The 27,616-nt window shown below is 46.6% G+C and overlaps 1 protein-coding gene across 3 annotated transcripts in view; it reads right to left on the bottom strand.

Annotated features, from left to right (window-relative positions):
* The window catches only part of RANBP9 (RAN binding protein 9), a 61,363-nt gene that overhangs the window by 22,239 nt on the left and 11,508 nt on the right, over positions 1-27,616 (bottom strand). For all 3 annotated transcript variants that reach the window (XM_069957991.1, XM_069957992.1, XM_069957995.1), the window contains exons 2-3: positions 6,452-6,563; positions 1,746-1,798 (exon numbers count right to left, since the gene is read on the bottom strand). In XM_069957991.1, coding sequence (XP_069814092.1) covers positions 1,746-1,798; positions 6,452-6,563 — 165 coding nt within the window. The remainder of the gene's footprint in view (positions 1-1,745; positions 1,799-6,451; positions 6,564-27,616) is intronic.

Below are 27,616 nucleotides of genomic sequence, written 5' to 3'. Positions count from 1 at the left end.
CTGGAACCGGGTGATTGAGACCTCGAGGCGTGTAACGGGAGCCTCCATGGATTTCACCCCTGCTCTCTTCCTCCTACATCACAGCGGGATGGCAATACAGACATACAGGCGATCTCTGCTGCGCTTTCTGGTCATGGCTGCCAGGGCGTGTGTGCCTTTGTTCTGGAAACGCTCGATTCCTCCCCCTGTGTCGCTGTGGGTAACCAAAGTTAATGAATTGATGAGGATGGAGGATCTGACGTCCTCCCTGCACAACTCCAACTCCCGCTTCACGAAGACATGGTTCGCCTGGATGGAGTTTCAGACCACTCCCGAATATGCTACCCTCCTGGCTGGGGACATTGCCCCTTCACCAATGTAGAGGTAGCCCTGGGTTGCTCTGGAAGTTGCCATCTGGGTCCTGACCCCCTCCCCCCCCCCCCCTCCCCCTCCTCTAATACCCCTCGCCCCTCTCACCTGGTCCTCTTTTCTCTCCCTCCTGCATTCTCTCCTACCTAACCCCTTTCTCTGTACTTGATGTCTCGTGGGCGCCTTACCCATGGGACCTCTTTTTCTTCTTTCTCTGGGAAAGCAGCGGAGCCGGGTGTGGGCCCACCCTTGGGATGGCCTTCCCGCTTGCCCTCTCTTGTGTACCACCGACCATGATCATAGCTTTGTGCAGCATCCCGATACACTCCCCGTTGCACCGTGAGTACACGATATACAGAGCTCCCATTGGTACGTACGCCAGGTTTGTGGGGTTATCCCTATGCCATCCCTGGGGGATACGGCCCCACTTCTGGCTCTTATCTGCAAGAAAATTGTGTTTTGCTTTCTTTATTGTTGTGTATTTTATTTTATTGTCTTGGTTTGTATCTCTATGGTGTTTGTTTTCTTTTGTTTTTCTCTTCCTTTGTATTAAATAAAGAATTTATAAAAAAAAAACGAAAACGACTGTTTTTCACATTGTTAACTGTTTGTAATATGAATAATAAAAGAAATATATTAAAAAGAATAGCCAAAAAAAGATGAAAGCAGTGCTTAATGAGGTATAGTGTGTATAAAGCAACAAAGTGCTCCATACTACCTTCACCTGATCAGGCTCTCTGTTCTGCACCGGTCCCTGTTTACTTTCCTGGATGATGCTGACAACACTCTGAACCCACTGCAGCAAGTGAAACTGCAGTGGAAACTGCATTATGGGAACATAAAATATCCAAAATCACCTCTCCAGTGCTGAATCACTGCTCTGGGACCTCTGCAGGCTGACATCACGACCCGGCTGATGGACTGGCCACTAAGCCAGTCAGTGACTGGGACGGGGTGCAGCTGCAATCCCTGATTGGCTGAGCATGCAATCCATCAGCCGGGACAGAGATTTTCAGCCAAGTCGTGACATCATCACAACTCAGGGGTAAATGCCTTCCGGCAGGGGTCCCTCAGCTGGTTGCGCTGCGCAGCGCAGCGCAGGACGTGGGGGAGGTAAGCAATGACTGATTATTTTTGCAACAGCCAGGCTTCTCCTTTAACTTAATATTAAGAAATTTTCAATGTAACACTCGAAAAGTTAACACTTCCATTACTAAATTAAAATTATTACAGTACAGTTAATGATTACAAAATATAAGGCTTTTCCTAAAATGTTTTTACCTGAACATGTTACTTAGCAATGAAATCCCTAGAAAGTGTATATTAATATATGAGAAGCCTGAGCAGAATAGGAGTTACTAAACATATCTGTTTATAGGTCAAACACTGGGACATACCTGGGAGTCTGTTCAGATTGACACCCTGTGTGGATAGCCCAATGCCCATATAGCTGTAATGGACAGATAGAAAGAAAATTCCAGAAGGTTAATTTTGAACCAGGTTAAGTCAAATAATAGTAAAAAAACAGTCAGTCAAACAAAACAAAATAATATGAATATCCTGTTTAATGTCCCAGCTCCTAATCAGACCTTCATTATAAACAGATCCTGTGCTGTGTGATTCTGCAGTCATGTGTTACTCTGCTCCATCTGTCCCTTGTTCTTGCTAACCTACATAGAGTAAAAGGGGGGACAGATGGAGTGGAGTAACTTGTGACTGCAGGATCAGACTACACAGGGTTTGTTTGTAGTCTATAACCATGGAAACATACAGGACTTCTATAAACACAAAACTGTAGGAGAGCTTTAATCACTTCTCCTTGTAAAGCTGCTACATTTTTAGATTTTAAAAACACTATAGCTAAGAAAAGGAAACTACTGTAATTGTACACATTCCCTCCAGTGTTAGGACCTACCTAGCTGTTCTTACAAACAACTCTGCCTAAAACAATAGTACAAGCCAGACTTTGTAAGATATCTTATTAAAGGGAAATTAAAGGGGTTGTCCGGCGATAAAAAATTATTCACAGAATAACACACATTACAAAGTTATACAACTTTGTAATGTATGTTATGTCTGTGAATGGCCCCCTTCCCCGTGTCCCACCACCCCCACCCGTGTACCCGGAAGTGTGGTGCGCTATACATTACCTGTCACGTGCCGACCACGGTCTCCGATCCTCAGCAGTGACGTCTTCTTCGGGAGGCCGGCGGATCTTCATCAGCTGCTCAGCCGCGATTGGCTGAGCACAGTTATGCTCAGCCAATCGCGGCTGAGCTTCGGTTGACGCTGCAGAGGGTGGCCGGCACTTGGGAAGATCCGCTGGCCTCCCGAAGAAGACGTCACTGCTGAGGATCGGAGACCGTGGAAGACACGAGATGCGGTGAGTATAATGCACCACACTTCCGGGTCTAGCGTGGGTGGGGGGAAACACGGGGAAGGGGGCCATTCACAGACATAACATACATTACAAAGTTGTATAACTTTGTAATGTGTGTTATTCTGTGAATAATTTTTTATCGCCGGACAACCCCTTTAAGGAAAATGCTTTCCCCCTCCATTCAGGAGAGAAGAGGAAGACTCAGCTGACTGAGAGATCAAGTTACATTACTTATACAAGTCTATGGAGAGAGGGAGGGCTAGGGGAAAGATAGAAACACAGAGAGACACACTGACTTCACAAAACCATTACTGTTTCCTGACTGTAAAAAATGGAAGAGAATAAAAAAAGCTACACTCACCTGCCAGCCCGGTCTGGCAGGCAGTACACATCCTGAGCTGTCCGGATTTCCAGATGCCCCTATAGGATTCCATGGGGCATCTGTGACAGAATTCCGGACAATTATAGGCCATGTCCACCTTAAAAAGTGTGTGTGTCCAACAAAACCCTATAGGTCAGGAAATCTATTCATTTCCTGATTAGAAATCCAGATAGAATTTCCTGATAGGTGAAGGGGCCTCACCGACCAGGTGAAGGGGCCTCACCGACCAGCACATGAACATTGCTGGCAACAGAGGGGTCGTGTTGCTCCTCAGTAATCTCCAGAGTAGCCCTTTTTAATAGGGTTAAAGTGGACATTTGTGCAGAATGTGACATAGCGCGGCTACACTGGGGCCGCGCTATCTGGAGGAATGCAGCAAGGTCACATTATCAGGGTGACGGTGCAGTCCTGTGTCTGGCTCCTAGTGATAGTACAGCACACTGCACGCTGTCTATTCATTACCTGGAGGGCCTCCAGACAGAAGAACTGCTTACTCTAATGTCCAGGTGCTGGAAAACACAGTATATAACCACACAGCAATGATTTCTACTTGTTTTCTAAGAACAGATTTAAAACTGAGAATGAAAAGTAAATGAATTGTATTTATGTTGTGTCTGCAGTTCACACAGCGACAGGATTATGTGAGCGGCGGACACACAAGGAACTGTATTGTGAATAATGAGCGGTTGTTACATTTCACTCACATAACAAAAGGTTACCTACAAATGCACTAAGAAAGATGGAAGACATCTTGAAGTCCCACATCTAGGCAAATCGCTTTCCTGCTATGGGTAATAGTGCACCCTTTCTCCTTCATCTCTTATCCAGCTCAGTCTTTCTTTAGCCACAGAGCCTTGGTTTGGTTCATTTTATACCGAAGTGGAGTATCCTCCATTGTGGGTCTCAATATGGGAAACTTCAGAGCTTTGATTTATATCCTATTGTTCTCCATCAGCCCTAGAAACTGGGAGTTTACTGAACAGCATCCAAATCATGGTAAGAGCTGTCACTACTGAGTTGGCTGTGATTGTATACATGTTTGTCTTTTACCTAGCATACCTACTGTAATAAAATAAGGGATGACGCAACAATTTCCTTCAGACTTCCACAACCCTAGCACGTTCTGCAGCCTCTAAATTTTCATTTATGGGTAATTTTTTTATGTACCGTATTTTTCGGACTATAAGGTGCACTTAAATACTATGATTTTCTAAGAAATTGTAAGTGCGCCTTATAGTCCAGTGCGCCTTATATATGGACCGGGACAGCTCCGGCCTCCATGGCACAGATAGGCTGCTGAGCTCACATCTCCCCGCCACATAGCACAGCGCAGCGCTCCCTCACCTGGACTCCCGGCCCATGGCTCTGCAGGCCTGTCCTGCTGTCCCGCTCTCCCCTTGTAGCGCTGTACCGCTCTCCTGCTGTCCCTGCTCTCCGCAGCCCGGATACAGGGTCAGGCATAGACTTTCATTCAATAGCGCCACCTAGTGGCCGGAGGTTATAGGGCAACACTGTACTGTACTGAGGCTCCTAACTATGGTGGCCACAATGCTCCATGCAGAATTCTGCCAACGGGACTCGCTGGCAGAATTCTGCCTATCCTGTATGGTGCATTACGGCCACCATAGTTAGGAGCCTCAGTACTGTGGCATAGTAAGGAGCTTCAGTAAATACAGTACTGTGATCAGCAGGTGACATAGTAAGGAGCCTCAGTAAGGACTGTGATCAGCAGGTGACTTACGTTTTTCGTTCGTTCAAACTTATACACTATAATGCAGTGCGCCTTATAGTCTGGTGCACCTTATAGTCCGGTGCGCATTATATATGAACCTAGATGGCTTAGCAGGCTAAAATTGAAGGTGCGCCTTATAGTCCGAAAAATACGGTAGCCTTTTTGTAATGTTTCAAGTTCCTGGGTAGGATCATGTCCTAAACCAAAAGAGAACCGGTCATGAAGACAGCTAAGGTCTCCATCATATCTCTGTCGAAGATTCTGTCAAAAATCCCACAACAAATAGTGCAACAAACTATTGGACATTATGACAGAAATCCTAGGGACACTATTAAAGTCAATGGGATACATTGAGCAGTGCAGTTACTGAAATGCAGCAGTTTAAGCACTGCTGTTATAATGTAGCAGAACAGTATTTTATTTACAAAATGGGGAAAGGGGCAATTTTAATTCTTAACACTTTTTCATATTTAAAAAAACAAAAATAAAAAATTATATATAGATATATATTTTATACCATAGATATATATTTTATACCATATTTTTCAATTTGATAACATTTTTAGTGCCCCTAGAGGCAACTGCTTGAACACCTATGGTTCCCTGCAATGCATATGTATTGCAGTCAACTGTAATCTCAGCAGTCTACTATTATGGGTTAAATCAGTGCTTCCCAAACTGTGAGGTGGGCCTCACCACTGAGGCGCCCCCTAGTTGTTGGTGAGGCCCAGCTGGGGAGCCAGTTTTCACAAAAGTAACTATGATCTGCACAGTCCTTTTGTTGTTTTCAAAAATCTCCATTTTAGCAACATTAGTAATTTATTTTGTACTTGCTTTATTAGCATATAGAGGTTGGGAAACAGGTGGAAGGTAGCCTTAGCATTATTTTCAGCTTTTAAATAGTCTTTCACCACAGATAGTAAGGCCCGGCATCCTCCTGGTCAGTCTGGTGAGGCCCAGGCATTGCCTTGGTCTGTTGGGTGAGGCTCCAGTAGAAAAAGTTTGAGAAGCACTGGGTTAAATAATACAGCAAAGTTTGCTGTATTGCAACTGTCACTTAGAAATCACACATTGAGCTGCTGCATACAATTCTGTATGCAGTAAAACTATTGGTTTAACTTCTCCATTGCATCACCATGGGAAAAAAGCTCTCAAGCCTCTCCACCAATTGATTGACAGCCAGGACTCTCCAAGTGCCATGCATCCTTGTTTTACTTCAAGTAACATCTTTAACGACTCATGGCAAGCAGTCACATTAAAAAGCGGGAGAACAAGCTCTAGCACTGTCACTAACAGCACACAGGTGGCGAATCAATGCAGACTCCGCTCGAGATACTGCATGGAAAACCCTGGCTGTTAATATTAGGGGGGGAAGGCAACGAAAGGGAGTAGGTAGAGGCATTGCGGCCCAAAGCACTTCAGTTTGCCAGACACACTTCTTTGACCCTTCCGGACAGCTTTTTCCAAGGATGTTGCAAGAGAGGGGTTAAATAGAGGCACCAATAGTCTTATTGCTTACAGAGCTGCATTGCCAGATTAGTGGATTCATATGCGCCAAGTCACAGCTTCTCTAACAGCATTATTTTAATTTCAAAGCAGAGCTGCTTACCCATCTCTTCCTTTACTTATAATTTTCACTTCAAAATAGTATATGCCACATGCCGCTGGAATAGGATGCGTAGCCCGCACTGATGCAGCATCTCTTGATGTTTTTCCATGTCCTGTGCAGGGGGGAAAAAATAGAATTATTTTGTGGATTTAATAATATATTTGACAGAAAACTGCATTGTAATGATGTTGTGCCAACAGTAAGCAAGACACTACATACAGCAGGTTGTACTTATGTGCTTGTACACATAAGCAGCAGAAATGGGCCTGGTGGTGCATCAGGTGATATACAAGCATAGATTTATCTTTTGTTTATACAAACAACAGATCATTTCTAGATAACATAGCTATGCTGGGAGCTGTCACTATACAGATAAGGCAGCCACTATAGTGCTTTTGTTCTTTTATACAGCATCAAGAGCCTAACTGTTTATATAGTGCAGACAGTACAATTAGGAATCTATTAATAAAGGCAGATCATCCTTAGTATAACCAGGAATTAGAACATCTACTACACGTATACAGATTAGCCAATGCATACACCAACATAAACCAATCAGCCATAACATTAGCTTCACACGTACCGGATCCACAGCTGCGTGTATGGGACCCATTTAGCTTCACACTACTGGATCCGCAGCGGATTTTGCTGCAAACTAGCAGCGTGAAATCTGCTGCTGATCCGGTACGTGTGAAGCTACCCTAAAGTCCAGCGAAACGTTTTACTAAAGTATTGCATTGCCCCCCAAAAGTTATGCCAATCCCCAATATACACTTATTAAGGGAAATGCTTATAAAGTGCTTTTTTTCTGCACTTACTACTGTATCAAGTCTTCACTTCCTGGATAAAATGGTGATGTCACGACCCGACTCCCAGAGCTGTGCGGGCTGTGGCTGCTGGAGAGGATGATGGCAGGGGGACACTGAGTGATACAGGGCACTGGGGGGACACTGAGCATCCCTCTGCCATCATCCTCTCCAGCAGCCACAGCCCGCACAGCTCTGGGAGTCGGGTTGTGAAAAACTTGCTATAACGACCAAAAAAAAATCCAACAACAAATGAAAAGTTGTTAATCGTTGTCTTTTAACATGTTGTAAAGTTATAATTGTTGTTTACCGATCGCTCAGATTGCTGTTTAATAAGTTGTTTGCAGAAAAAAAAAAGTGGTGTGGGTCATCCTGAGGAACGATTAGTGACCGTATAACAATGCAAAAATGATCTTTCATAACAGCAATCAGTGAATGTAATAACCTCACAGAATCGTTCACTACTAAAATCCCTAATTTTTAAAAGCGATAATCTCTACCTGTAATAAGGTCTTTAGTGTTTGTCCCCAGTGTTTATCACTGGTGTGGCAGCACAAGAGCAGCAGGGGATATAGCAGGTGAATAATTTGCGGCAGATTCCTGCTAATATAGGCCACAGTATTTTAGGGAATAGCACTGCCATTAGTGTAGCTGCTTTGGGTAGCTGGTATGTGTCAAAGTGACAGCCACATGAATGCCAGGACCAAAAGTTTCCAGAAAAACAATGCCCACAGGATGACTGCTTCTCATCATGGATCCTGGTGCCATCAGTTCCCCAGGTAAGTGACACACCCCCCCCCAAAATGTATCAGTGAGACTTCAGCTAGCACGTGCTATTCACCAACACTTGCCAGTCCAGCTCCTGCCTGCAGTTATCAGGACCACAAACACTAGTTGCAGCCTTTTTGTGTTTTCAACCCACTATCGGTTTTGTTTGAAAATAGACTGAAGGAAATACTATGTGTGAACACTGCCTTATAAAGCAACAAATAAGTGGAGACAGTACATGAAGATGACAACACTTCTTGCTCTGTGCTCCAGTGAGTTACATTGTACGGATACTCAGTGTTCGCTAACAGTAGTGTGTAAGCTTGTGTGTGTGTTGGTAATATACAGTGAGTCCAAAAAGTATTTGATCCCTTGCTGATTTTCTTTGTTTGCCCACTAATAAAGACACTATCCTTCAGCACTTTTAATGGTAGATATATTCTAACATGGAGAGACAGAATATCAAGAAAAAAATCCAGAATATAATTTTAAAGAATATATTTTAATTAATTTGTATTTCAATGAGGAAAATAAGTATTTGATCCCTCTTGCCAAACACACTCAATACTTAGTGGCAAAGCCTTTGTTTGCAAGCACAGCAGTGAGACGTTTGTTGTAGTTAACCACAAGTTTAGCACACACACCAGGGGGAATTTTGGCCCACTCTTCTTTGCAGATTCTCTCTAAATCATGAAGGTTGGTGGGCTGTCACTTGGCAACTCTGACCTTCAGCTCCCTCCATAGATTTTCCATCGGATTGAGGTCTGGCGACTGGCTGGGCCACTGCATGACCTTAATGTGATTTTTCTTGAGCCAATCCTTTGTTGCCTTTGCTATATGTTTAGGGTCGTTATCATGTTGGAAGACCCAACCACGGCCCATTTTTCAGAACCCTGGCAGAGGGGAGGAGGTTGTCCCTCAGGATTGTGCGGTACATGGCTCCATCCATCTTCCCAGTGATGCGGTGAAGTAGCCCTGTACCCTTGGCAGAGAAACACCCCCAAAACATTATGCTTCCACCTCCATGCTTGATGGTGGGCACAGTGTTCTTGGGGTCATAGGCAGCATTTTTCTTCCTCCACACATGGCGGGTGGAGTTGAGGCCAAAAAGTTCAATTTTGGTCTCATCTGACCACAAAACCTTCTCCCAATAACTTGGTTCATCTTTCAAATGATCATTGGCATATTTGAGGCGCGCTTCCACATGTGCTCTCTTCAGCAGGGGTACCTTTCGGGCACTGCAGGATGTGAATCAATTGTTGCGCAAAGTGTTGCCAATTGTTTCCTTGCAAACTGTGGTCCCAGCTGCCTTCAGGTCATTTGCTAACTCCTGCCGAGTGGTTGCAGGACGATTTCTGACTGTTCTCAGCATCATTGCCACCCCACAAGGCGAAATCTTCTTTGGAGCACCGGGCCGAGGTCTGTTGATTGTCATGTTATACTCTTTAAACTTTCTGATAATTGCACCAATAGTTGTTACTTTCACATCCAACACCTTACTAATCTTTTTGTAGCCCATTCCAGCTTTGTGAAGGTCAACAATTCTGACTTAGAGGTCCTGTGACAGCTCTTTGGTTTTACCCATGTTGGAGACTTGAAATCTGTGTGATCTGTCTGATTCTGTGGACAGTTGTTTTTCACACAAGTGATTAGTGAGAACAGACAGCTTCAGGTCAGGTAACAAGTTGATTGGGAGTGTCTAACTGGTCTGTAAAAGCCAGAACTGCTAATGAATACTAAGGGATCAAATACTTATTTCACTCCATGAAATACAAATCAATTAATATATATTCCTTATATTTATTTTCTGGATTTTCTTTTTAATATTCTGTCTCTCCATGTAAGAATACATCTACCATTAAAAGTATAGAATGATCATGTCTTTATTAGTGGGCAAACAAAGAAAATCAGCAAGGGATCAAATACTTCTTGGACTCACTGTATATTATACTCATGTACCTGGAATGAGAAAAGCAATTTATTTATGGCTGTGGTCACTGCATGTGGCCTAACAATCCTGGCAACATCTTCCAGCCCTAGAAGCATAGGTTCATCCATATGCAGTGACCGTAATGAGGGAACGCAGCCTAATAAAAAAATAAGCAACCCTGTGAGCATCATAACGTTCATGGCACTTCAGTATGTCATCCACCAGGTTGCAGCATCTGAATATACAGCTAAACCTTGTCAGGAACTCCTGGAGTCCGATTACTAGGGCCCTAGGGCTGGCAGGGGCACTATACCAGGAATCAGGACCTCCCCCAGCACTATTGCTCAACAATCCTAGCTGAAACATTTCACCTTGTGTTTCTAGAATCAAACAGAATTACAAAGTGTCAATTTACCCTGTGGAGGGGGGAACAGATGTTGGCAGAAAGTTGCTTCTGCATGAGTCAGTGACTGTAAGCAGTCCTTTCCTTGCCTTCTACAGACTACAGGATCTACTTAACCCAGTTAGGCAGAAAGCCATACAAACCGCATGAGACATGGTTCCGTTCTGGCACATTTAAGCTGTCCCTGCGTAACATGGACACCATGTAATGCTGCACTTCACCTGCAGTGGCCGCTGTAGAGGTAATGCCTGGTTAGCCACCATCTCCCTTGGTACAATCACGTTTGCTGCAGGATTGGAGATGTCTCTGATGACAGTAATCCATTTGGCATCCTTTACACATACTTTCTGCAGATTTTTTTGGGCACAAAAAACTGCAACCCAAACAACCCCCCCCCCCCCTCCTCCCCGGATGCAGATTGTACGGTGGTCGTGTGTTTTCCTCAAGGATTTATATTGTTATATATGTTAAATATTTTACATTTATATTTGTTAAAAATCCCCCAAATCCATACGGTGTTTTGTTTTGGGTTTTTTTTTTTTTTTTGGGGGGGGGGGGGGGGGCAAGGTATCAGTAGCAGCTACTTTAAAATGTGGCATGCTGTTGCTATGCCATTGTTTCACCCAGTTTGTGCTTGTGCTATTTCACGCCCATAAATTGCCACAGGGGGTTTTTATTATGTACCTCCATCAAAAAGAAAACTCAGATGACATGTAATACACAAATCGTATTGGGAAAAACTAAAGTGAAGAAGTGAAAAAACTAAATCTTGCTGTAGTTTATTTTTGGGTTTTATATATTTTCCAGCCTATAAAGACTAAAATACTATAGAAAAAGTGTGTGGGAAAGAAGCCTTAGAGCAGCTGCTAATGCAGAGCCATGTAGAACCGTAAAGAAATCTACACTTTAGTACATAGTAAGGGTACAACAATAAGGACATGCTATGCCTGGTGACTATGGCTGCACGCTGCTTTCATCTCCCCTACGTAGGAATTACAATCTGACGGGACAGTGTAGTACGTAACACTAAGCAGACAAGGGAAAACACAGCTGTTACCCACCAAAGAGCACATTGTATGCTAACAAAACAAGCTGTAGAGAACACCACACCTTCTACACAACTATTGAACAGGCTGTACTCAGGAAACCATTTTGTGAAAGCAAACTAAAAATAGCACCGCCACACTGCAAAGTATAATTTACTTACACTGGAAACGACTGGTTCCACTTACAACTTGGGTGACCTCAAGGAAATGTAACAGAAGCTGTATGTAACGTGAAGACGCCATCCACCCAAGCCATAGTACTGTTTATAATATGCAGTGATGTGCAGCACAGCGCCCTGCTGAACTCAATACTTCAGCACAGCCATCCCCAATCTCTGGCTGTCATTGCATGATGGGAGTTGTAGTTTTGCAACAGCTGGAAAACCACAGTTTGGGGATGGCTGCTTTAAACTTTGTTGCTTAAAAGGGGTTGTGTCAGAAAGCTTAATACGTGTTACCTTGAAGAACATAGTATAACTATATAATGCCTTTTGTATAATATATATAATTGTTTATATTGGATTGTAACATTTTGTGAACAAACGACAACCCTACTACGAAGAGAGCTCCCTACGGGAAACTGTCGCAGAGTCCATTTATTTAGCCTGATCTGAATAGAAAAATGGGGGGGGGGGGGGGGGGGGGGGGGGGAGTTTGTTGTTTTTTTCCCTGCTAAATAAGGGGACACCACTCAGGGGCCCATTAATGTCAATGGGATCCATCAGAAGACATTGGTGCCTGTTGTGCAAGTGACCATGTGGCTCTTTTTTCAAGCACTGAATGGGCTTTGTGACGGAGGCCCCAAATGGAGCCTCTGAAGCACATGTGAACTTGGCCTAAGCTTTCAGCATCTACAACAGGGGTGGGGAATCTCCAGCCTAAAGGCTGGGACTTGCACAGAGTCCAGTGAGTGCTGCACATAGTATACTATTGAGTGCGGTGGCCACCAGACACAGGAGGGTGCTGTACATGCCAGCTCCTGTACACCAGGGCAGCGCAGGTCATCTGCCTTCTCAGACTAGCTGCAGAGGACTCGGCCAGTACCGGAGCGGATTTCACACAGAGTTCCGGGTGTGATTTCTGCTTCTGTGAGTTTAAATGGAATTACATACTAGCAGCAGAATTTACAAATTGGCTGCGAGTAAATGCTGACCCCCCTTAACCAACCGCCTTCCGGAGCAGACTTTACCTGGTCCGTTCTCTGGTAAGTTCCGCACAGCCAATCAGTACACGCTCCCACTGCAGTCACTGATTGGCTTGGCGGGACCTACGAAAGCCTCAGATGCAGCCGGAGAGCGGACCAGGTAAAGTATGCTGCTCCGGGCGGGGGCTGGTTAAGGGGGCCAGCATTTACATACTTGGAGCGGAATGTAAGTTCCGCAGCGAGTATGTAATTTCATTTAAACTCACAGTAGCGGAATCACCGCAGATTTCGCTGCAGAACTTGTGGCGTGAAATCCGCTGTGATTCACTATGTGTGAAGCTGCCATAAGACTGTATGCACCAGCTCTGACAGATCCTTAATGATCTGCACTAGGACCAAACAAATCAACTAACCATAAACATGAAACAGTGTAAATTTCACAAAAAGGATAGGCCTTTAATGTTATTAACCCAAACAATCCCTTTAAGGGTGGGTTAGATACTCGCAGCGGAATGAAAAATCTGCTGCGAGTATGTAAACCCAAGGAAAATCACAGGACACAGGATTACTGCGGATTTCGCTGCAGAACTCGCAGCAGGAAATCCGCTTTGGATCCTGTATGTATGAAGATAACCTAGAGGGGTAAAAAAAGATTGACCTCTCCAGTGGAAAGATTGTCAATCACTGATCGGTGGAGTGCAGATACCCCCGTATCCCCGCAGATCAGCTGTTCAGAGCCTGCACTACCCAGGGAATGGGCCATAAGCAGTAGGCTCCATTCACTGTATTGCGGTGGCCGAGTGTAACTGCAGCTCTGCTCCTGTTTAAGTGGAAACTACACAGTAAGGGTACGTGCACACTATGGAATCTCCGGAGATTTCAAGCGGATTCCTTCGGGCAGCCTACGCTTGAAGTTCAGCCTGTTTCAAAGACTTCATATTTGCCAGTGGATTCCCTGGTCATGCCCTAAATTTTGTAGTGTGTACGTACCCTAAACGGAGCCAGCAACTGCCAACCTGTTCACTGTGTAGTGCAAACTCCGAAAAGCTGGTCTTCGTGGGTGCCGGGTATTTTCCCTCCACCGATCAGTGACTGATGACCTATCCTGTGGACCTCTTTTAAAGGCTGTGCTTCTCCTTTTATGCTGTTTCTGAACCACACTGGCAACTTTCTTTGTAAAGAAAGTTAAACACACACACAAAAAAAAAAAAAATTAATACCAAATCAATTTTAACATGCCTGTAAGTAAGGGCAGCTTGAAATAAGGCTACAAGTCCTAGTCTGACCTGGGGGTCTATAAATCAGGACTGACAGCATTATCAGTCAGTGAGATGGTGTTAGTTCAGGTTATTAGACCTGGGGCAGAGACAGGACTTGTAATTTGTATGCAAAAACGCACCCCTATTAAGACCGCATGGAACTTAGTTGCAAATATGGACAAAAATACTGACCAAGTCGGTCCACACCCCTTCACACGTCTGGGAAATTTACCCAGATTTCAGTAAATTTCCGGACCCATAGGTTTCAATTGGGCATGGGGATTTTTCCTGAAGGGTATCCGTGCCAGAAAACAAAGGATATGTAACATCCAGAATTCCGGAGGTACTGCGTAGCAGCCTGGATTAGTATCAGCACCCATGCAGGTGGCAACGGGTGCTGCCGCTGGCCCTTTAAAGGGAACCTGTCACCCCTACTGGAGCCCCTTATACTTACCCCCCTCTTCAAACCATTTCCCTCACCATTTTGTATGAAGCTAAATTGTTCTACGCCAAACATGTTGTCGACATATAGAATTGTTTTCACCTTAGCATCACGGCTTCTTTTCAAACAGATCCTAATTTATTTCCCTTACCTATAATGGGGTCGCTATATCTTTCACTATTTCAGACTAGTGTTTCTCAACTCTAGTCCTCAAGGCCACCAAGCCTACAAAGACCACCAGAGGTGATGCCAGATGCATTATAGGTTACATGACCTGAGAAAATCCTGAAGACATGACCGATTGACCAGTTACCAATAGACACATGGGGGGAGATTTATCAACAGGGGATTTTTCTAGATGTGGTCAATTTCTGCTTTGGCATGAATAGAATGGTCTATTTAAAGTGCAATTTACTATCAGGGATAAGCCTGGTCTATTTTCTGTGGTGCTGATTTGTTTGGCTCAGAATTGTCTCTAAATAGTCTCATTGGCCCTGGTTTGCCTCCTAGGTAATGAGCATTTTCTTCTCCAGATACCGGCACGCAGAGGATTACGTCGGATTCGTTTGGACTACGTCGATGACCGGCGGACTTTACTGTTCAATAAAATAGTCAACGAGGGGTGTGGGGGTGTTTTTATTTGAATAAAAACATTTTTTCGGTGTGTTGTGTTTTCTTTTATTACTTTACAGGCTTAGTAGTGGAAGCTGTCTAATAGACGGAATCCATTACTAAGCATGGGCTTAGTGTTAGCCGGTATAAAATGGCTAACACTATCCCCCATTACCCCAGTACCCAATGCCATCAGGGGTACTGGGAAGAGCCGGGTGCCAGTGGTCCCGTAGCATCAAAATTGGCGCTCCTGGACTGGGGCGGCAGCAGGCTGGTAATATTTAGGCTGGGGAGGGCCTAAACCAATGGCTCTTCCCACCCTGGTGTTACCAGGCTGCTGTTGCTTGGTTTCTAACCCGTCTGGTTATAAAAATAGGGGGAACCCTATGCGTTTTTTTTTTTAATTCATTACATATCCTTATGGAGGGGGGAGGGGCCGAGGGAGATGAGGGAGCAGGAAGAGGTGACATGAAGGTCAGCTGTTTGTAGACTGTCTGGGCACCTAAAACGCTGGATTCAGAGGTCAGAAAGGTCAGTGCTTATCTATGAACTTACTGAGAGAAGATTGCGGGGTGTTGTGCTCTGCAGGACTGCTCCGTGCTCAGTCACTCCTAACAGCCCCTCCCCTCTCCATAGCCACATAATGGAGACAGAAATCCTGCTGCTTCTGCAGTGAGGGGGGAGGCTGGGAGATTGCTTTTTCAGTCCAGAAGGAAACTCTTTTGGTTTATAAAACCTATTACAGAGTTTCTTAAAATCGCTTGAACAGTTGATATTCAATGTTTTAAAAAAAAAATGGCCCTGAAATGACAGTTACGCTTTAGGGTGCCTTAACACCTACTAGATCCACAGCGGATCTCACTTCTGCGGATTCGAAGCGAGAACCGCTGCGGATTCGGTATCAATTCACCCCTATGATAGCACATATTTTGCGACATTTTCACTCCAAAAAAATGGTCTATAATGATGATAAATCTCCCCAATGGTTCTAATATGAGGCTTCTATTTATTTTAAGCATAACTAAGTTCTCCTTTCAACTCATAAGTATCGAAGTAATCTCAGGAGTTTACGCTCCACAAAACTGAGTCAAATGGGCCATTAAGGAACAGACACTTAAGGGTCCTTTAACACAGAAAGATTGTCTGACAGATTATCTGCCAAAGATTTGAAGCCAAAGCCAGGAATGGATTTGAAAAGAGGAGAAATCTCAGGCTTTCCTTTATAACCCAATCTCTGTTTATAATCTGTTTCTGGTACAGATGGATATCCAAACGATCACATGGACTTCAATGGGGTCTGTCATGTTTTCACATGATGTCAATTTATTTTACAAGATTTAGTCAGACAAAAGAAAACTACTGCGTGCAGCATTTTTTCTGCTCAGATCCTACTAATTAACCCCTTGCCTCCGCAGCCTGTTTTGACCCTAATGCTTGGGGGCTATTTTTCAAATCTGACCTCTCTTCATGTAGTGATAACTCTGAGATGCTTTTAACTATCGCGGTTATTCTGAGACTGTTTTTTCGAGACATATTCCTCTTTATGTTTGTGGTAACCTTGGTTGATACATTCAATGCCACATGAACTAATTATTACTGCAACATCTACAACATGTCTACTTTATGGTGACGTAATTTGCCAAACGTCCTTTTACTTGTTAGGATGTTAGTGGGTTTGAAAATTTTGAAGCGATTTTTCAAATTTTCAGGAAAATTTTAAGTTCTGTTGTTATTAGGGACCAGTTCAGTTCTGAAGTTGGTGGGGCCTGAATGTTAGTTACCCCTATAAATCGCTCCACTGTAAAAACTGCACCCCTCAAAGTATTCAAAGTAACATTTCATAAGATTATTAACCCTTTAGGGCAGATATTCCATTTTAATCAATTTTTTTCATCTAACACAGCAAATACTAACTGAGAAATGGAACTCAATATTTATTCTCCATGTTTCAATGTTTCTAGAAATCCCCCATATGTGGCCGCTGTGCGTCACCTGACTCAACCACAGTCCTCAGACATGACAGAGACCTGGTGAATTTTGGGGTCTTTTCTTATAATGGCTATAAAAAACCTGAAATACCATGTCACAGAGGACTTGCAGTGCCAAAATATTTGTGTAAGACAAGTTGACGTTTCCATCTGTGCCATTCAGGGGGGAGACACGTGACACCCTGATTTTTTAATACATTTTTTATGAGGTAGTACGATTAAAAAGCACAATTTAGCAGCTGTTTTTTATCATTTTTTGTACGCCGTTTACTATACGTAACATAGGAAATGTTATCGTTATTCTTTAGGTTGGTACGATTACAGTGATATCCATTTTATATAGCTTTTATTATAGTTAATGGCATTTATACTATAAAAACTGTTTGTCTTGAATATTGTAAGAGAATTAATATTTTTATTTTTTCATCAATGGAATTATGTGAGGGCTTTTTTTTGCAGAATAAGATGATGTTTTTAGCTTTTATCTCTAATTTTCAGGTGGTGGGATTAACAAAAAAAAATGTAATTTTGGTTAGTTTATTTTTTTGTACGGCGTTAATCGGTGGGATAATTAATGTAACGGGTTAATAGACGGGGTCATTACAGACGCGGCAATACCAAATATGTGTATTTTATTTATAGGGGATCATGGGGAATGTGTATATTTATGTATGTATGTATGTATGTATGTATGTATGTATGTATGTATGTATGTATGTATGTGTGTGTTTAACAGTAACTTTTGCAGGTACCTCTATAATACATTACATGCTGTAATGCAGGGGTGGGGAACCTTTTCCATGTCGAGGGCCAGTCGGGCATTTATAAAATCATTCGAGGGCCGCATACCGTGCGCAGCAGGGTAGCGTGGGTTTGCAGCACCCAGGGCAAGGCAAAGTATTGTTCCCCTAATGCCCCTGCTATTGTAGTTAACCCTCTGTGATGCCCCTTGTACCTGATGTGAATCCTTAGTGATACCCTGTAGCCTGAGTTAACCCCCCAGTCATGTCCCTGGTAGCCTAATTACCCCCCCCCCCACACACACACACCCAATGATGCCTCTGGTAGAACTAGTTAATCCCCCCAGTCATGTCCCTGCTAGCCTAGTTAATACCCCCAGTCATGTCCCTGCTAGCCTAGTTAATACCCCCAGTCATGTCCCTGGTAGCCTAGTTAAGCCCCTCTGTGATGTCCGTGGTAGCCTAGTTTAGCTCCTCAGTCATGTCCCTGGTAGCCTAGTTAACCCCCCAGTCATGTCCCTGGTAGCCTAGTTAACCCCCAGTCATGTCCCTGGTAGCCTAGTTAACCCCCCAGTCATGTCCCTGGTAGCCTAGTTAACCCCCCAGTCATGTCCCTGGTAGCCTAGTTAACCCCCCAGTCATGTCCCTGGTAGCCTAGTTAACCCCCCAGTCATGTCCCTGGTAGCCTAGTTAACCCCCCAGTCATGTCCCTGGTAGCCTAGTTAACCCCCCAGTCATGTCCCTGGTAGCCTAGTTAACCCCCCAGTCATGTCCCTGGTAGCCTAGTTAACCCCCCAGTCATGTCCCTGGTAGCCTAGTTAACCCCCCAGTCATGTCCCTGGTAGCCTAGTTAACCCCCCAGTCATGTCCCTGGTAGCATAGTTAACCCCCCAGTCATGTCCCTGGTAGCATAGTTAACCCCCCAGTCATGTCCCTGGTAGCATAGTTAACCCCCCAGTCATGTCCCTGGTAGCATAGTTAACCCCCCAGTCATGTCCCTGGTAGCATAGTTAACCCCCCAGTCATGTCCCTGGTAGCATAGTTAACCCCCCAGTCATGTCCCTGGTAGCATAGTTAACCCCCCAGTCATGTCCCTGGTAGCATAGTTAACCCCCCAGTCATGTCCCTGGTAGCATAGTTAACCCCCCAGTCATGTCCCTGGTAGCATAGTTAACCCCCCAGTCATGTCCCTGGTAGCATAGTTAACCCCCCAGTCATGTCCCTGGTAGCATAGTTAACCCCCCAGTCATGTCCCTGGTAGCATAGTTAACCCCCCAGTCATGTCCCTGGTAGCATAGTTAACCCCCCAGTCATGTCCCTGGTAGCATAGTTAACCCCCCAGTCATGTCCCTGGTAGCCTAGTTAACCCCCCAGTCATGTCCCTGGTAGCCTAGTTAACCCCCCAGTCATGTCCCTGGTAGCCTAGTTAACCCCCCAGTCATGTCCCTGGTGGCCTAGTTAACCCCCCAGTCATGTCCCTGGTGGCCTAGTTAACCCCCCAGTCATGTCCCTGGTGGCCTAGTTAACCCCCCAGTCATGTCCCTGGTGGCCTAGTTAACCCCCCAGTCATGTCCCTGGTGGCCTAGTTATCCCCCCAGTCATGTCCCTGGTGGCCTAGTTATCCCCCCAGTCATGTCCCTGGTGGCCTAGTTAACCCCCCAGTCATGTCCCTGGTGGCCTAGTTAACCCCCCAGTCATGTGCCTGGTGGCCTAGTTAACCCCCCAGTCATGTGCCTGGTGGCCTAGTTAACCCCCCAGTCATGTCCCTGGTGGCCTAGTTAACCCCCTCAGTCATGTCCCTGGTGGCCTTCTTAACCCCCTCAGTCATGTCCCTGGTGGCCTTCTTAACCCCCTCAGTCATGTCCCTGGTGGCCTAGTTAACCCCCCCAGTCAGGTCCCTGGTGGCCTAGTTAACCCCCCCAGTCAGGTCCCCGGTGGCCTTCTTAACCTCCCAGTCAGGTCCCCGGTGGCCTTCTTAACCCCCCAGTCAGGTCCCCGGTGGCCTTCTTAACCCCCCAGTCAGGTCCCCGGTGGCCTTCTTAACCCCCCAGTCAGGTCCCCGGTGGCCTTCTTAACCCCCCAGTCAGGTCCCCGGTGGCCTTCTTAACCCCCCAGTCAGGTCTGTGGTGGCCTTCTTAACCCCCCAGTCAGGTCCCTGGTGGCCTTCTTAACCCCCCATCCCCCCAGTCATGTCCCTGGTGGCCTAATTAATCCCCAGTGCCTGCCCCAAATAAAAAAAAAATAAACATCCCACCCACCTTTCCTCCGCTCCCACGCTATCCAGGTCCTCTTCTCCCTCCTCTCTTCTGTGCCGGTCTTCTCCTGCAGGCGGCGCGCGGTGAAATGACGTCATCGCCCGCTCTGTTGGGGAAGGAGCCGGCACAGACACAGGAAGATGCTGTGTATGCCTGCTCCTGCCTCGCCACCGCGGCGCACATGACAGGAGAGCCGCAAACCGCAGAAGACGTGTGCCGCTCTGGAGGAGAAGGAGCCGGCATACACAGCGTCCTCCTGTGTCTGGTAACTGTCACAGACACAGGAGGAAGCTGTGAATGCCGGCTCCTTCTCCTCCAGAGCAGCGCATGTCACAGGGGTGCCGTGGGCCGCATCCGGAGGTGTCAGGGGCCGGATGCGGCCCGCGGGCCGGAGGTTCCCCACCCCTGCTGTAATGTATTATAGAGTGAATAACACTAACAGATCATTCAAACGATCAGACCCCTGCCTCAGTGCAGGGGCCTGATCGTTACAATCCATAGCAGCCCAGATGCATTAAGCAGCGTCTGGGTTGCTATGGCAACATGGCTCCCGTCTGGGCAGGGGCAGCAGGAGGAGGCTGTGTGAGATAGCCTTCTTCTGTTACCCGATCGCCGCTAGGGACAGTGGAGGAGACAGGGACAGCATGACGTTCCTGGAACGTCATTTTGCGGCAAGGGGATAAACAGATCTTACAATGGGGCTTCAGGAACAGAAGCGTGAACCTAGTCTTAGGACAGTTACATGCAAGCATCGTGGGGATATATATTTTTCCACCCATATTTCAGAAAGAGATTTCTCCTCTTCTCAAATTTATTTCTGGCTTTGGCTTAAAAAAATCTGTCAGATAATCTGTTGGTGTAATAGGGCCCTAAGTCTAATTGTAAATTATTACACATACAGACAGTGAGCGTGAAGTAGCAGAAGGGGCTGTAGGGACAATCCTTAGATCATTCGGGCTGCCCATTGAAGTCAGTGGTGCACTGCCGCTGCTGCTCCTATTACATAGGACGACTCGCAAAAGGCCGTTGCTGCACAAATCGCGTTCTTTCAACATGTTTAAAACTACGATCAGAGAGATTTTGCATGCGGCTGATCATAGCCTTTTAACGTGTCCTATTACACAAAACGATTATTGTTTTATGTAATATTATTTGTGTATATAATTGATTATTGCCAAGTTAGGCCAAAAACCGCTTCGTATAATAAAGCCTTAATTCTCTTCCAAATCTGTGACAAAACACCCTGACAAAAAATTCAGTTGTGTGAACATGCCCTTGGGTCTGTCTTATGATTGATGTTCTTTACTTGCTTTACAGCACGTCACTAAGAAATAATGTGTTAATGACTAAAGGAGTACCAGTTCTAATTCCTCTGTCTGAATCATGAACCGGTCCTCCAGGATTCCGGATAGCCAATAATACATTATACTGTATAATAAGTAGGCAAAGGGAAAAGTGGCAATCTTTGCGGGGACAACCCCCCGAATGTACACTTCCAGAATCTGTCTACCAGAGGATTCGAGCTGAGCCAAGGCCCTGACAAAATATCTGGCCCATCACAAGACAACCTCATCTGGAGCCAATGTTGGGGCCAGTCGCCTAGTATTAAAGCCTATTTCTTATGGGCGGATTCATAAATGTGATTTTCACAGAAAAGTTTCTGAAGATAGTAAGAGTAGATGGTCATATTCCCAAAAAGAACAAAGGACGCCAGTCCAACAAGGTTTTATGTCATCAAGTCTGATAGGGATACTCTATGCTAGCATACAAGAAACCTGACTGTTCACTTTAAAGAACAATGAAGGGGGGGGCGTGGCCTGGCTATGGAGGAGTGAGCAGGCATCTTCTGTGAGCTCCGGGGACAGGACACCAGACAGCATCCCTTTACACCCCAAAACAAACAGACTGCACCCCAAATGGTTCGGGTCCGTCGGAGGAACAAGCCAGGCACAGGACCATCTGACCCCCAGCCCTCCCAGGGAAGCTTAGACCGCTTTTTCCTCCCTGCAAGTTGCGGCCTACCTGCACGGCCTGCGGCCTCCAAGACTTCCGGGTCCCGCGTGACAAGGGCACAGGCGGCCGCCGCAGCGGCAGCTGCACACCCGCCCGCAGCGCCGCCACAACCACTGGCCTCCTCCAGCTATCGCCTCCCGGGCCCGACGGTTACAGCGGTAAGAGCCCCGGCTCCGGCCTCGTCGGCACCTGGTTCCCCGGGGTCCAGCAGCCGCGAGTACACGGACGCGGCTCGGCCTTCCCATCAGCCCCCTGAAGCTGCGCCCGTGGCGGAACGGCACTCGCTTACGCCGCCTGCCGCTGGGGAGACGGAGCTCCCTGGTCCCTGCATCCGGGACACAGTGTGCCCCAGCTCTTACCTCCAGACAGCGGGATCCACTGGAGCTCACCCCGGGGCGGCAATACCCCCTCATCTTCACCTCCGGGCTGCAGTGTTGCCCAGCCCCCATCCTGGGGCGGCAGTGTCCTCCGGCATCCATTCCAGGGCAGCAGTGGACTTTGCTCCCAGCCCCAGCACAGCACTATCACCCAGTCCCAGCAAGAGGGACACAGAGACTATCATAAACTGTTCTCCCTGCAGTGAAACAGTCTGTCTCCCAGCCTCAGATTTACTGTTAGCTGCCAGCATGTCTTCTCTGTCCCCTGCTGCACTCCCCTTCTCCACCACTAGGGGCAGTGATCTGACCCGCACCAGCTCTGCTGCATCTGTTAACCCTATACATGATGGCTCAGAATGGGACTGGAAAGAATACATGAAATTGCTGCCCACGCGCTCAGATATGGAAAAGTTTGTGGAGCGCTTGGAAACCTCATACAAACAAGAACTTACTTCTCTCAAATCTGATGTACATACCCTGGAGGCGAGGGTTACTGATATTGCTGCTGAACAAGACTCCTTAGCTACCACGGTGGATGATGTTCAGGCTACGCTTGCTACTCAAGAAAGGCAAATTCGTCATCTCTACAGGCTTCATGATGACGCAGAAAACCGCAGTAGACGGAATAATATCCGTATCAGAGGACTTCCTGAAGCGACCAGAGCGGCTGATCTTATTCCTTCCCTTCAGGATCTGTTTGCTTCCATTCTCCACCGGCCACCAGGGGCGGAGTTTGAGATCGACAGGGCTCATCGTACTCTAGGCCCAGTCTCGACCGATGTAAACCGGCCTAGGGACGTCATCTGTAGGCTTCACCACTACCGTACCAAGGATGACATCATGAAGGCAGTGCGCAACATGGATTTTGTTGATTTTGACGGAGCCCAGCTGATTTTCCTTCAGGACCTCTCCAGAACCACCCTTTCTCAACGACGGGCTCTCAAACCCCTGTTGGTCCTGTTAAGGGAACGCGACATCCAGTATTCCTGGGGCTTTCCTTTTCAGCTGGTGGTCCGGAGGGGCGGCAAAAGACTGGAGCTGCATACGCCAGAAGACCTGCCTGCCTTCTTATCCGCGTTGGATTTACCCCCGATGACCTTACCAGACTGGGATCCGGTTCCACCGATGACTCTGGGCAGATCCTCTCACCCTCCTGGACCAGTGGCCTCCGGGGACTGAGGACATTCTGGTCGGTGAAGGCCATGCTGTCCTGCCATACGGTGCCGTAGCTTGATAGGCTATATCTTTTCAGCCCATATTTGTTTTTCATATGCCTTTTTCTGTTTATGGGGTATATACCCAAGGTCACTAGGTTACAGCGGCCTAGTTCAACGATTATGCTGGTTTCTATGTTCACGGAGGTGGGGGGAGAGGGGAAGGGGGGGGGGCTTTGTGTATGTCAGTTTGGCTAGTTCTTTAAGGGGTGCTTTCTAATTCCTAATCTTTATTTTAGAATGTTGCATATGTTTATAGGGTGTACTTATGTTACATAATTAGTTTTTATTCTGGTGTCCTGTCACGGATTTACAGACCTTCATCTGTTAGTCCGTCCCTCGTTAGAATAGACGCTTAGAGCGTTTTTGTACCCGTTTGGGTCTCTCCTGGTAGTACGGAACTACCCGGATTCGGGGGTTATCTCTCTTGGTAGCCCTCTTTTTCTGACTGCAGGTTCAGTCTTTCTTTCCCCCCCCCCTTGTTTTCTTTTTTTCTTTCTCTCTCTCTTCTCCGTCCCTTGTTCTCTTCCTACACCCTCCTCCTTCCCTCTGCTTTTCCTCCCTTTCTGCGTTCCTGGCGGGTGGAAGGGGGGCCGACATGGCGGGGGCCGACATCAAGCTTGCCTCTATTAATGCTAGGGGAATGAATGTCCCACAAAAACGGTCTCAGATTCTCTACTCCATGCATAGACAGAGGGTGCACATCTTATTGCTACAAGAAACACACTTTCAGACTGCTCGTGCGCCTCGCATGCGGCTTAACTACTATAATGTATGGACACATAGTACCAATCCTGACGCCAAATCAAAGGGGGTCTCCATAGCATTACACAAGTCATTGCCGCACACTTTGCTTGATTCCTTGATTTGTCCTAAGGGGAGATACGTTTTCCTCAAGTTGGACATTCAGTCCCGGATCTATACTATTGGCAACATCTATCTCCCTAATTCCCGTCAGGGCAGCTCCCTGAGGGCCATACTCAGAGTGGCTTCTACGTTTATAGAGGGCGTGTTGATTCTGGGGGGGGGACTTTAACTTGGTCATGGACCCTTCTCTGGATACCTCCTCTGGCAAAACAGCTGTGCCGCGCTCTGAATATACAATGGCGAGTTCTGTCCTTGGTCTCCACGGTTTAGTGGATGTCTGGCGCATCCTTCACCCCAAGGATAGGGACTTTACCCACTATTCGGATGCACACCGCACCTATGGCAGACTGGATATGTTTTTCATCGCCCAGTACGCTTTAACATTCACTCCCTCGGCCACGATAGGTAATGCCTTATGGTCTGATCACTCTCCTATTTTCCTATCATTGACTTTGCCGGGGTTGGTACCCAGGGAATGGACATGGCGCCTGAACGAATCACTTCTCAAAGACGTAGCGTGTAAAGCGGCTGTTACTCAAACGATCACTAACTTCATTACTGACCACGCTAACGATGACACGGCCCTTCCTATGCAGTGGGAGGCACTGAAATCTGTTGTCAGGGGGACCCTTATTCAGCAGGGGTCTAGGATCAAAAAGGACAGGAGCGCTAAAATTGTCCAGCTGGCAGATAAAGTTGAAGCTCTTTCTAAGACGCATAAACAGAATCCCACTGACGAGGCTCTGACCGCGTTGACACTTGCTAGGGAACAGCTAAAAGACCTTCTTAATAAGGCATCCTCTTCCCAACAGGAGCGGTACCGCAGCTACCTTTATGAGCATGCCAATAAATGTGGCAGAACATTAGCTAGACTGATCCACCCGAGAACACAGGCTGCACATATTCCTAGCCTCCTCGACCATGCTGGCGACGCTATACACAATCCCAGAGAGATCTCTGATCTCTTTCGGTCTTATTTCTCCTCTCTGTACAACATTAAGGGCCGCTTCTCGGAGATGCCGGCTCAGGCCTTGGAGTCTAGAATATCTGCATACCTGTCCGATACGGAGCTGCCTAAAGTACCTGCGGACTCTGTTGAGGGTTTGGACTCCCCTTTTACTGAAAATGAGCTTAAGGGTGCTATTGTTGACGCTAAGGGGGGTAAAAGCCCAGGGCCAGATGGTTTCACTGCATGCTTTTTTAAGACCTTTAAAGATCTTTTACTGCCTATTATGACTAAATGCTTCAATAGTATTTCAGAGACGTGCCCTTTCCCTCGCCAATCACTGGAGGCACATGTGGTGGTCCTGCCCAAACCTGGACGAGATCCTAAATATTGCAAGAATTACCGTCCTATCTCGCTCATTAATTGTGATCTCAAGCTCTATTCCAAAATGCTGGCCACGCGCCTGAACTGTCATATCCCCCAACTCATTCACACTGACCAGGTGGGATTCGTCCCCGGCAGGGAGGCAAGGGACAACACGTTGAGGACTCTCACCCTGATGTCGTGGGCTAGCCGTTCGGGATCCCCTTTGTGCCTTCTTTCTATCGATGCGGAGAAAGCCTTCGATCGTGTGCATTGGGGGTTCCTGCGGATGGTCCTACGGGGAGTGGGACTTGGCCCACTTATAGTGGAAAGAATAATGGCCTTGTACTCTTGTCCCTCGGCACGTGTGCGAGTCAATGGGCTGTTGTCTAGCTCTTTTGAGATTCATAACGGCACGCGCCAGGGCTGTCCCTTGTCTCCCACGCTTTATATTCTAACCATGGAACACCTGGCGGTTGCTATTAGACATAACCCGGTCATCCGGGGTGTCGTGTTTGGACGGGACCACCACAAGCTAGCATTATATGCAGATGATCTCCTGCTCTACATCTCATCCCCCATCACCATGCTTCCCTCTGTTTTGCAGGAGTTTCAACGGTTTGGTGACCTCAGTAATTTTAAGGTCAACCTGACAAAAACCGAGGGGCTTAATATTTCCATCCCACAGGCTGTGTTCGAAGCGGTCAGGGCTTCCTTTTCCTTTCAGTGGCAAACGGACTTCATAGTTTATCTGGGATTAAAGCTCCCGCCTATGCTAAGTTCTCTTTTTGATCTGAATTATGCCCCCATGCTGAACAGGGTTCTCGCAGACATGACCTCTTATTTTCTGAAACCAACCTCATGGTTTGGTAGGATGGCCATTGTAAAGATGGACATACTTCCTAAACTATTATACATCTTCCAAACTATTCCCATTGTGGTCCCCGTTGCCTTCTTCAGGACTCTACGCAGGGCTATCTCAAAATTCATCTGGGGAAACTGCAAGCCCAGGATTGCATATTCCACCCTGACTCAATCTCGGTCCATGGGGGGTATGGGGCTCCCTGATCTGCGTCTCTATCATGAGGCGGCTGTCCTGCGTGGAGTTCTGGACAGGGTACATTGTCGGGGCTCTAAGAGGTGGGTGGATCTAGAGTTCTCGTTGAGCCCGGTTGCCCCCTCTCTCTTGCCATGGATTTCTCCTGAAATACGCCACTCTCTGTCTGGTCTCCCCTTCTTTATCCCACATACGCTATGCGTATGGGATAGGAGCGTTGCTAAATACAAACTATCTGTGGTACCGGGACCGCTTTCCCCGATACTCCAGAACCCATCATTCCCGCCTGGCCTGCGGACACACAGATTTCTTCTGTGGGAACGGTCTGATTGCCCTAGGGTTAGGGACTGCATGACGGGTGATGCCATCTCATCTGTGGCGATACTCCAAGCTCAGTCCCCGGACCATCGGCTGTCCTGGCTGGAATACGGGCAGTTAGCTTCATTCCTACGTACTCTCTTCCCAAGAGGCACGTACGTTGCTGCACTCACAGACTTTGACAATCTAGTTGTCTCCACCTCAGCTATCCCACATTGCATATCTGTCCTATACCAGATTCTGGTTGGTATCGAAAATCCTGACAGACCTTCCTTCTTTGACAAGTGGGAGCGCGATTTGAATGTATCTCTTGATGGTCAGTCCTTCCAGAAAATTTGCGAATTTACTCATGGTGCTTCTATGGCCGTTAAGGCAAAGGAGAAAAATTACAAGATCCTCTCGCGATGGTATTTTTGCCCAGTCTCCTTGCATGCAATGTTCCCTGAGGTCTCTGACCGCTGCTGGAGATGCCTCACGGAAGCTGGTGACATGTTACATATTTGGTGGGCATGTCCGAGCATTCGAGAGTTTTGGGATAAGATCTTGACCATCTACAATGCATATTCTGGAAGGACCATCGTCAACTCCCCACAGCTGACCCTACTGTCACAGATCCC

The sequence above is a fragment of the Dendropsophus ebraccatus genome, chromosome 2, assembly GCF_027789765.1.
Source record: "Dendropsophus ebraccatus isolate aDenEbr1 chromosome 2, aDenEbr1.pat, whole genome shotgun sequence".
Lineage (NCBI taxonomy): Eukaryota > Metazoa > Chordata > Amphibia > Anura > Hylidae > Dendropsophus > Dendropsophus ebraccatus.
Note: the sequence above shows the minus strand (reverse complement) of the source record. Positions and strands in the feature narration are given on the sequence as shown.